The 12,340-nt window shown below is 35.7% G+C and overlaps 2 protein-coding genes across 2 annotated transcripts in view; both read left to right on the top strand.

Moving 5' to 3' along the window:
• The first annotated feature begins 4,174 nt into the window (after window positions 1–4,174).
• On the top strand, window positions 4,175–7,683 carry LOC140765949 (peptide-N4-(N-acetyl-beta-glucosaminyl)asparagine amidase A). The gene is made up of 2 exons (XM_073105294.1): window positions 4,175–6,100; window positions 7,363–7,683. The coding sequence occupies exon 1, from the start codon at window positions 4,175–4,177 to the stop codon at window positions 5,999–6,001; it is 1,827 nt and encodes a 608-aa protein (XP_072961395.1). The 3' UTR covers window positions 6,002–6,100; window positions 7,363–7,683.
• A 2,432-nt stretch (window positions 7,684–10,115) lies between these two features.
• LOC140764895 (serine/threonine-protein kinase EDR1-like) overlaps window positions 10,116–12,340 on the top strand; it is a 35,540-nt gene continuing 33,315 nt past the window's right edge. Inside the window, exon 1 of the mRNA XM_073103723.1 lies at window positions 10,116–10,263. The gene's annotated coding sequence lies outside the window, so the exon portion shown is untranslated. The remainder of the gene's footprint in view (window positions 10,264–12,340) is intronic.

Genomic DNA, 12,340 nt, shown 5'->3' with positions numbered 1-12,340 from the left:
ACTTAATAACTTAAATTTTTAGAGGAGTTTATAAATCATGCTATAAGAACAGAACGTACGTTTCAAGTTAGAATTCCCAGCCAGACCTACTTTGTAAATTGTTTTAGAGAAATAAAAACTTAACAGCCTCCTAATTAAATAGCTAGGATTATACAATATAACTTAACTTAACCATCTTAGCATTATCCCTTGGCCGGATCTACATTGTCAACTAAATATTTAGTAGAAAATGACAACCCTGAAAGTGAGGAATCTAATAGAAAAGCTACAATACATACAAAAATTGACGGTAATAGAAAGAGTAACTTTATGTTTTCCTTTGAGCGACGCTAGCCATACTTAGATTCTTCGTACAAAAGAAAATTTATATTTTTGTACAATACTATATAACTTCAAACATTGGATGAGGATAGAAAAATATTTATTTTTAGTTTTATTATATCAAATACCAGTAAATTCACAAATAAAAAATATATATATATATGTATATATTATTAAGCCGAGCATTTGCTATGTTGTCACGTGTTTGGTTATAATTCATAATTCATCCCCCGTAGGCCACATTCATGACAAGATTTGCACGTGAGATAAAAGATGGAGAGAAACCATCTTCTTCTCTTTATAAACGCAGCCTTCACATTAATTGAATCTTATCACATTACTTTTAACATTATGGTGATACGTCTTTACTGTATATATATATATTTATTATAAAAATAGGTAAGAAGCAAATTAAGTTTCCCAAAAGGAAATGGTTACAAATGCAAACATTATTATGCCATCATCAAACAGTTAGCATATTTATGAGGCACTAGAAATGATGAGGATATGGCCAGTAGCATCACTTCGTTAATAGTATCCATTGAATAAGGTGACAAATAGAGGAGGATATGATAGATACTATATATCCGTATGACGAGGATATGATCTCTCTCTTTCCATCTCTATCCTTTTCTCGGCTACTCGTCACCTGCACAAATTACGCCAAAATGATATTGAATCACTATGCATATGTACCTCTTATAATATATAGATATATATATATATATTTAGAACTCGAATTCCAAATAATTCTGGACTAGATTAGAGACGTGACTTTCGAAGAAAGCTGCGGATAATTTAGTTATTGGATCTTCCCAAATTTTGGATATGTTGTCGCCCTTGAAAAGAGCTTTTCAATGAATTTAAGATCACATGGTTTAGATTGTTAGATCTTGAGATATCGATAAAAAAGTGTTCAAAAGTCGGATAAATCCTAGCTTGTTAGCCCTTATATCGGTGATAGGTTAATTTTTTGGTATGAAGGGGGAGAAGTTATTGTAGAAGAGGGAATTATGAGTTAGAGGAAGCCGACTAAAAATTTAGGTGGTGATGAAAAGGAGGTTGGAGAGGGCGCCAATGACTAAAGCAATAATAGAAAAAGATAAAAGCACAATACCATTTTTTAATTATCAGATTAAACTTTAATTAGAGTTTTCTCCACATATTTATATAGGCTCACCTTAGAGACTCAAACAACCAAATTAAAATCCTAACAAATCAAATAAACTAGTCTTCCTTATCTTGTCGGATTAACCCTTCGTTTTGCTGCTAATAGATTTCAAATCCGAAGAAGTTATGAATACCAAAGTTGTCGAGGTTGGAGATCTTATTCAACTAGTTTAATATTATTCGAATGTTTGTAGAATATTCTGTGAATATTTTTTCGAAACTATATAAAACTAATTAAATAAAATCCTAAACTATTGAGCCCAATATCTTTCAAATGATCCAGATTTAGTATATATATATATATATATATATATATATATATATATATATGCTAATCTATTTAGAGAGTTCTGAGTTATGATTAGCCTAGGAGCTGATGATTTATATATACAAAAAGTCCAGCATAGACTTTCTACTAGGGCTTTGGGCCTTTGTAAGTTGGTTGTTGGATTTTTAATGCAGTTCGGGCTATGAATCAGCCTCCCATTAACAAGCCACGAATATTATAACGCCTAAGCACGAGCCCAATTGAAATTAAAGTGGTATATATATAATGCGGTACTGTAAGGGCACTCAGAGCTGCGTCCTCACCGTCATACTTTATTTAAGGCTTAGTTTATTTTATGAATAAGATGAATTTTATAATAATTTTTTATTATTTTCCTTAAAATGATATATTTATTATAAAAATAATTATTTATGTTTATTTATATTTTAGAATAAATATTTAATAACCATATTTGATGTGATATAAAATGAGGAAAAAAAAAGTGTTTTTTTAATAAAAATACTATGAGTGCTCGTTGATTTGATATAAAGTAAATTGATATAATAGATATCAGTAATAAATTAGTAATTATATTGATGCGTGATATAAAATTAATTTTAATAAATAATATTTGTATTCTAGAATGGAGTTATAATTATGTTTAACTGTTAGTCTAAACTAAAAAAATTATAATTTAAAATTAAAGTGAATGAAAGTTAAGCTTCACGTGGAAATGATTTTGGAGGAGTATCGTTGTGAACAATGTGGTGCCCACTAAATTGTGTGATTTTTACGTTCCTTTTCTACCTATTAATTAATATATGTCATGCTTGAGAGTTTTTTCTTTTATTTTGACTAATAGCCTGTAGACCAACTTCATTGATTCAAAGAGTTCATTCCACTCCATTTCGGAAAAATTCTAGATCAGACTTTGCTTACATTATGCTAAAAGTTAAGCTTCACATGGAAATGATTTTTAGAGGAGCATCGTGGTGAACAATGTGGTGCCCACTAAGTTGCGTGATTTCTATGTTCCTTTTCTACCTATTAATTAATATATGTCATGGTTGAGAGTTTTTTTTCTTTTTTTTTTGACTAATAATCCGTAGACCAACTTCATTGATTCAAAAGGTCCATTACACACCACTTTGAGGAAATTTTAGACTAGACTTTACTTACATTATATTGAAAAGCCCACCTTACTAGATAATGAGCTTGAAAGTTGTTTCTTCCTGCTAGTGTATCGAACTTTAACTTCAAGCAATAGTACTATGCTTGTGGTCAGTGAAGAGGCTTGAAATCTCCTGAGAGATCGGTAGTATCTCCAATGACTTTCTTCACCAATCGTTGGCAGTCTGAATAGATCCACATTTTTCTATTCCCATAATTATGCTTGAGAGTTGAGACCATATATGTCTGACTTTATTTATTACTTTGAAATATAATATTTTATTTTAAAATAATAACTAAATATTATGATAGTCATAGTCTAAAAAAAAAAAACCTAAATTAGACAGTTCTTGTATGGATGGATAAAAATGGAATAGTAAACCATGAACCCACTATCTTTACCAAATCAAAATTTGGCCATCGGAATAAAACCTCATTGTCTACATCTCAAGTCTACGCTGTCTCTCTAAACTCCATATCTGAAGCAAATCGAAAGAGAAGAAGAGTTAATGGATTAAGACAAAGGGGGTCGATGTGATTGAGGTGTGGGGCTTAAAAATTTTTAATACAAAATTCAGATAACTAAAGAAATGTGCATCTCAAAAATAAACGAGAAGACCTATGTAAAAATGTGCAACAGTTTAAGGGATTTATGTGGAAAATGTGCAACATCTAATATATGTAATTATCCCTTAATTAAAGGAATATTTTCGTGTTTGTGTTTGATTTAGTAGTATTATCTGGAGAACAAATACTATAGTTCTACCTAATTAAGCATAATACCATGCTTATCCATCTTAATGCGGGATCTCTCGAGAATCTCGCGCTACAGTTCCATCTGCAGCAATTTATACGTGTCAATCGTTTGTTATATCTGTTTAGATCTGCTGCTCCCTAAGCTGCAGACGATCAAATCTCTTTGTTTTCCCACCTAACCCAATTAATTTGGTTGGAACTCCTTCTTAAGCAAACTAGCATGCTTAAATATCTTAATTATAGAATCTCTCGAGAATCCCGAGACATCCGCATCAATGATTGACGCCCTCCTCGTTCTGATTGGCTACACTTTCATCTGCAGAAATGTTCAGTAATATCTATACGTGGCAATCTTTTATTGCCTAATATGTAATTTGCTGCTCCCTGATTTACAGACGATCAACTCTCTTTGTTTTCCTCGCTAATCCTCTTCCTTTCAAGCTTAAAAGAGCCCAACGAAGAAATAAAAACAAATAATAATCGTTTTTAATGGCCTCTCCTCCTCTTCCTCTCCCCCTCCTCACCATTCTCCTCCTCCTCCTCCTCCTCCTCCTCCCACTCCATTCCGCCGCTTCCCGCCTCCCCAAACTTAAGCTCTTCACTTCCGAACTCAATTCTCCCTCCCCCCATTCCCCCTCCCCTCCTCCCACCACTTTCTTCGAAGTCACCCGCCCCATCCCACTCCCCGAAACTCCCCCCTGCTCCACCCTCGTCCTCTCCCACTCCTTTGCCTTCACCTACACCAAGCCCCCGGTAACCACTCAATACCTACCCCCGCACTGCCTCCAGCGCCACCTCAACGGCGGCGGCTCCGTCTCCAACGTCGTCCTCGAGTGGTCCGCAACGTCTCGCGGCCGCCAGTTCGATCGGATCTTCGGGGTCTGGCTCGGGGGCGTCGAGCTCCTTCGCAGCTGCACTGCCGAGCCGCGCCCTAATGGCATCTTCTGGTCCGTCAAGAAGGATGTTGGGAAATACTTATCCCTCTTTTCCAGCCCCAGCACCCTCGCCGTCTACCTAGGAAACGTCGTCGACTCCACCTACACCGGAGTCTACCACGTCAACATCTCCCTCAACTTCTACTTCGCGCATGGCCCAGATCGTGGATTCGGTTCCCCGGCCGATCTGGTACTGCCCATTTCAAGAGATCTGCCATTGAATGATGGGTTGTGGTTCTTGATCCAGAATTCTACAGAAATCCAATCGAAAAAGATCGCCTTGCCAAGGAATTCCTACCGCGCGGTCCTTGAGGTATACGTTTCTTTCCACCAAAGCGACGAATTTTGGTATACAAATCCGCCGAATACTTACTTATCGGAAAACAATATCACCGATGTTCCCGGAAATGGGCCTTTTAGAGAGGTCATTGTGAAATTAGATGGGGACGTTGTGGCCGCCGTTTGGCCGTTTACGGTGATTTATACAGGGGGAGTTAATCCTCTTCTCTGGAGACCCATTTCAGGTATCGGATCGTTCAATTTGCCGACCTATGATATAGAGATCACGCCTTTTCTGGGGAGGATTTTGGATGGGAAGCTTCACGAGTTTGGGTTTGGGGTTACCAATGCTTTGGATGTTTGGTTTGTGGACGCAAACTTGCATCTTTGGTTGGATAGTAAGAGTTCCTATACTGTTGGGGAATTGATCAAGTTTGAAGCACCGGACTTTGCAACCACATTGGTTTCTCGATTTCAGGGGCTTGATGGGCAGTTTAAGACTAGTGCCAATAGGCATATATTGTCGACTGGGTGGGTGAAATCCTCTTATGGGAAGATTACAACTCATTCCTTCCAAAGATTGGAGTATGGTAATCTGATGGTGTTTGCAGGGAATGGGAGTATTCAGGCAATTAACCAGACCATCGATTATAATTATGGTACATTTGCCAAGAATCCTTCTTCGGTCTTGTATTCAGAAGAAGTCTTTCAGAGCTTCCCCCTTCATCTATACACAGGTACTTCAGACCAAGTTAATGACTCATATTCATTGATTGCAAATGTCTCATTGGGGTTCAACGAGAAAAAATTCTCTGGAGAGAGATTTGGCTTCTCGTTCAGTTCTTTGAGAAATTTGCAGAATGGGCAGGGTAGTATGAAAGTGAAGGGGAACTTGGTAACCAGTGGTTTAGGGAGTACTCAGCAAGTGTATACATATGAGAGTACTGATGGCTGCTACTTTAGGAATGTGAGCAGCAGTAACTACACCATTCTTTATGATGACTCTGAAAAGTCTTGCACCAAGCTCTCACCATTTGCTTCAGGGAAGCTTTTTCACCAGATGGATTCCTTTTCCAGCCAGGATACGTTTGTTGGTGTCTGAAGAGCACAAATCTGGAGAAGAATGGAAAGTAAATTGAGATATCGAATTTTCTCTTTCTCAATAAAGGAGTTGCCTTGATGGTCGGCATCATGAACTACAGTAAGTTGGAACCTAGATATCTTCATTTTTTTTTTGTTCTATCCCAATTCAGTTCAAATGTTAATCATTTGTTTATTAAAATCCTTGTAATTGTTCTATATATTATAAATTCTTTTTTTATCCTAAAAGGTTTCTTTAGTGTATTATGTTTGCTTTACTCTTCTCAATATGGATGACAACAATATCTTTTTTTTTCTAGAATTCGATAGTATCAAAAATGTCCAATTGAAAGCCATTTATCATTTCTTCTTCTAATGCCTTTTCTAAAACCAGGTCTGACCACTCGAGCAGAATGTCACTATCTTATTTTCTGTCATGATTGTTTGTATTGAACACGCCTGAGAGCAACCCTTCATGAAGATAGGGAAAGGAAAAGGAAGGAGTAGATTATGTACTTATGACAGAGTTATCTGAAATGTAAATACTGCACATGCTTCTTCTCCTATGAAGCAGTCAAAATTTTGTAGAAGTCTTTAGTCTCGTGACTGGCTTGTTTCCTGACTACTTATTATCACTGTCAGTAGGGCTTGTGATGTAGCTTTTCTGTAGTCAATACTGCTAGATGCAAAACCGTGTTGATCTGATTTTTTTAGAATTCACATGTCATCAGCTGCGATTGAGTATTGTCAGCTTCTCTGCCTCTTTATAGAGCCATGAAGTTGGGGATAGTCAAAGTGTCAAATGACTTAAACCTGAAGACAAAGACCATCTTGTATGTCATAACTCATAAGTGTGATACTCTCCTAGGTGTAAGTAGACCTCTCTAAACTCAAATAGGCAACTGCAAATTTCCCCAGATGAACAGTATCAACATATTTCCTCTTATGGATGAAAAAGGCTAGTATAATGGTGCAGGGAATGGAAAAGGAGGTGCCAGCTTGGATTCTAAAATTGGTGATTGCTCAAGTATGAACTTCTTAGTAACATAGAAATAGAAATGAGTTGGTCTAAAGATAATGGGAAATCACAATTGTTCATAATTCATCATGATTAAAATGAAGATCATCACACTTCTTTTTTTTTTTTTTTGGTTTGTAATCCTAAAACTGTTGTTATATCTAGTGTTGGGTATCTTTTATCATATCTAAAAGTGCATTTAATTTCAGTTTCTTCATATAGTTTGGTTATAGTTTTGGTAGTGTAGGTTACTCTTTTATATAATTGAAGGTCCATTGTAAACAATGCATAAAGGAGAGCTGTTTCAGGCTGAATGTTACTAGTTGTATTTTCTCCTGATATTATTTCATCATTTTACTGTTCAGAGGATCGAGTTCAGCAATTGCAGAGTATTCAGCACAGTATCAACATCACTTGGTAATGCATACGATTGGCTTTTCAATGTTGCCATCCTTCTTGTGTAGTCATTATATAATTCCTTGTTGATTCTCCCTCTGTTGCAACTTGCTCATATGTGCAATTCACGTTTTCTCCTTTGCCCCCTTCATTGGTTGTGTTTCAGTCCATAGACTAAGTTGCCTAGATTGTAGATTAGACTATCAAACTGCATGTAATTTTTTAAGCACTATGACCTAAATTGTAATACGTTCACAAGTTAGATTTGGATATATAATATTAGTTATGAATCATACTCTAACTTACTAACTTTTGAGTCCATTGAATCTAGCAACTCTTGAGGGGAGGGAACAGTGATCTTCAGATTGAATATTTGTTATATAACCCTAGTAAAAGGGAAAAAAATCCTACAGACATGACACTCTAAAGGTGTATGCTGATTCTTTTATTTCGTGAAAGCTAATGCAGTGATACCAGAATGATGTTTATCTTAAATATAACTGTTTGGTTCTAATAAGATCATGTAAACCGTATTAGTGTTAGTGCCAGTATTTGTTTATATTTGGACAGATATATCTTATATTTATTTCTATCCATATCTTGTTAGGATTTTGAGGTTCTTCTGTTGGTACAGTCAAATTATTTTTACGAGTAAGAGAAGTATCTAATTATTCTATGCTCAGTTCATCACTTCATCCGTAAGGCAAGCCACAAATTTCTATAAGTTACATCAACTCCTGATGACTAAAGGTAAGATATGTATCAACTTTAGATCTTATCTTTAATTTCTATAAGATTTTACTTTAGAATTTCTCTACTATCATTTGTATCTCCAATTTGACTAGATGGGCACTTAAAACCGATCGAGCCGTGCCACCATCATATCACAACGATATGCTTTTAGAGGAGTGATTGCCACTCCTCACATACTAGATTCTTAATTTTTCCAAAAAATATTAGTTCTATTAGGTTGTGATATGTTTAGATTAAGAGTGTACCGGTGTTCGAGACAAAATCTGAAAATTATGAGTGATTGGGTTAGGGCAAGATATAGAATATAATTTTGGTGATGGAATTAAGCGTTTTAGTCTTCTAAATCGGTGAGTGATTTAGCAAAAGATGTGATTTGCTAGATGATAACCCCTAGTTAAAGATTATATGGTATTTTAGGGTAGGTTGTGAAGATAAGTTAATAAAACTTGTGTGATACTTGTGGATGTTATCGAATGTGAAAGAACAAAGAGGAGAAGTGGATTGCCCTCGAGAATTAAGGGAAACAACTAGACAAAAGGGACCAAATTTGAGAGAGATTGAGGAAGATAGAAAGTTTGGAGAGATAGAATTTTTTAGACATATATTTATAGATTAGCCAATATCCTATGGAGATTAAAAAATTCTAATGTGAAATAAAAATGTCAAGAAACCTAATACAAAACAAATTTGTCATTGGGCATTTAAATGAGGACCTCGGTGTTTAAATGCCCTAATGCCTCTAGGGCTAAAGTTATAGTTTATGACGTTACTGATCTCATCTGATAAATATCTATCGAGCATAATATCCTAATGATATGATTTGACATGACTTAATTCATATCAGATTGATTGCTGTATTAATTTTAATTAAAATTTTATTTCTCATCAGTCATATCAAAGCCTTGATAGAATAGCCCATCATTTTAATTTTATTCATCGTAATCAAAATAATCAAAATATGATTAATTTATTTTCATAACACTTCGCCACTTTGTCTAATTGAAGACCAAGTTCATCAGAAGGGTGTTGAATTGGTGAACTCGCTAGCTTTTCCATTTCTCCCGCATCCTGATGCATGTTAACTTTATTGTGACGACCGCCCTTAACACTACACAAAATAATAACCAAAAAAAAGAAAAAAAGAAAAAAGATGAGGCTAATTCAAACCTCATAGAATTATTTTTTATTTTTTATTTATTTTATTTTTCATCTAATGAGAAAAATGCTATCATACCGGAAAAAAAAAACTCCCCATCGTAACTTCGGCCACTTTCCCATGAGTTTATAAAGAATTTCTATCGATTTTATCTTTTAACTAAAATAAATTTACTCTCCCTTTCCTTTTGTTTTCTCCCTGTAGCTAAAGGAATACTTTCTAGTGAAAAAAAGAGAGTATATTGAATTCTTTTTCTCTAAATAAATTGAAGCATTGAAGATTTTTTTTTGGTGTGGTGGAAGTACATTTTAAAAAATAGAAATCAAATTACAGCTATAAAATTATTTAAAAAGAAGTCAAAGCCCAAACATGTGACCACTTACTTAATTTAAACGATCATACTTTATAGATTAAATAGCATCTCTCTTACCAGCAATTTTATTTATTTATTTATTTAATTTGTTTGTGGGGGGTATGATCAACAAGTGTTACAGTATATATAATAATTTATATATACATTTGTATACGTAGATTCGACTATTCTTACTAAAATATAAGAAAGAAAAAGAGCACGTTTTTCTTTCCTCGCTTACCGATCTCAAGATTGCATCATCCATCTCACTCGCTCCAGACCGGTCCGGTCCGAACCGGGGCGTATTTCTCCCACGTCGTAGATCGCATCCCATCTCACCAGTGTCCAACGTCTCCTCCGGTCCGATCCCGGTATAAGGACCCCACTCTCTCCCCCCCCCCCCCCCCTAAATATGCCCCACCTCTCAACTCAAATATCAATATCCAACTCGGACCTCTCTCTCTCCACGATCCCTCCCTCCCTCCTTCCCTCCCCTCTCCCACACTACTCCTCCCCCCTCCATCCCCTCGATGCCCTAATCTTCATCTCCCCCTACGAATTCCGAAATTGCGCGCCTTTGTCGGGGCAATGAGATGCTCGGATCCGCTGGTGAGTTCCTCTTCCCCGATTCGGATTCGTCTTTCCTTCCTCGTTTCGTGGAGCCTCCTAGGCTTCCCGGATGAGGTAGTCTGGATGTGTTATCGGATCTGGTTGATGTTTAGGTCGGATTAGTTCGATGTAATAGGAAATTCTTGGATACTCTGTGATCGGATCTTCTTTGGTTTTTTGTTTTGTTTTGTTTTGTTTTGTTTTTGTTTTTGTTTTCAATCTTTCTCGAAAATGGCTGGGGTTGGGAATGGAGAAAATTTGTACCCGCTCTTCATCCTCAAATATGAATTGGGATACGGATCTTAGCCAAGAAAAGTATGTGGTAGCTCGACATTTATATGAATATATGATAATATAGAATATAGATAAAATCACAAAGAATGTCTTCTCTTGGGCTATTTTGTTGTTGTTTTTGTTGCATTTTTTTAATCATAGTTCATATATATACACATGAATTGTAGGTCTAAATTAAATGCTGTATCTGGATAAGAATATTGATATAAGAATGTAGATTCGATTCAGGAGGCTTCAGATACATTTCTAAATTCAGCAGAAATTCTAAAACACAGAGGCCAGATCGAGTGGATGAACCCATATTTCCTGACCTATATCTAATTGAACTCTCACCAAATTTCCTGCTGATTGGTTGATCCAAAAACTCAATTAGGTTTGTTTGATCAATCCTCATACTTTAAGTTAACCCAAATGAAACCTTATTGACTCAGAACAAACTGCTGACTTTAAGTTCAAATGAAATAGTGGGTACATTTCTGCCATTTGACTACGCCTAGGAATTGTCTATAAACTAGGGATGTCATGGGGAAGGGGAGCATCCCTCCTTGGGAAGTATTTTGAGTTCCAACACAATTGTACCACATAATAAACAAAAGCAAAATCGAACTTTAGTTTGATCTTACTTATAATGTGGTTTCTCATGAATCATGGCCTCGTGTGAGCATATACAAGAAGTATTAGAATAGCTATAGGATTTAAACTTGCTCACGTTTTTACAATATATGAAAATCCTTATATGCATTTCATTCTTAATTTGCTGCGCTTTATCTTGCTATTGTTAAACATTGATCTGAAATTAGAACAGAACCTACAACCAAAGATCAAGATTATCCAGCTTCCTATTAAATGGTTCTTGATGGACCCTAAAATGGAGCCACCCATGATCCATACCCGACAGGATTGAAATACTGGATACCTTCATCTTTTGCTAATGATAGTATCCTAAAAAGATGTCATTTAATTTCAGAAAAAAAGTCATTTCTAGCGTTAGAATCTTACACATTCATCTGAATTTGGTTCTTATTAGAAGTCAGCGTTCTTATTTGAAGTCAGTTGTGAGTTCTTTTACTAAATCAAGGAAATTTGATATTTTTGAGTACTGAGTACTTGTGATATGTATGCGACATGAATGGGAAAACTCTGATTCATTCTCATTGAGAATAAGTATAAATACATGTATGGTTAGGATAGGTTATCCCTCAGGTACAATATAAGAGTATATACATTAACACTCTCCTTCAAACTCAAGGTGGGTCAAACACAAGGAGTTTGCCGATTAGATACCTAAAACATGGAACGGGATGCGATTTAGTGAAGAAATCAACTTCCTGCTTCATAGATGATATATAAGGAACGCTGATAGTGCCAATTAGAAACTGATGTCGAACAAAATGATAGTCTAACTCAATATGTTTTGTTCTCTCACCGAATACAAGATTGCTTGTAAATTTTATAGCACTCTTGTTATCACAATAAAGAGCAGTGGGCATAGTAGTTGATATGCCAATATCTCCCAATAGGCGGCGATAAGAATAATTTCCTTAGAAGTAGTGGACATGGCTTCATTCTCTACTTCAATACTAAAGAGAGATAATATCTTGCTTCTTGCTCTGCCATGATATAAGAGAGTCACTAAGGAACACATAGAATGCAGTGGTGGAACGATGAGTGGTAGGATCACTAGCCTAATTAGAATCGGAATAAGCACGAAGAACAAGAAATAAATGAGCAGACATCAATAAAAAACGAATAATAGTCCCTCGCACATATCCGAAAATTTGAA

Source organism: Typha angustifolia, chromosome 8 (assembly GCF_048772165.1).
Source record: "Typha angustifolia cultivar Huaian chromosome 8, ASM4877216v1, whole genome shotgun sequence".
In the NCBI taxonomy this organism is placed as follows: domain Eukaryota; kingdom Viridiplantae; phylum Streptophyta; class Magnoliopsida; order Poales; family Typhaceae; genus Typha; species Typha angustifolia.
This window is presented reverse-complemented; position numbering and strand designations above follow the sequence as displayed.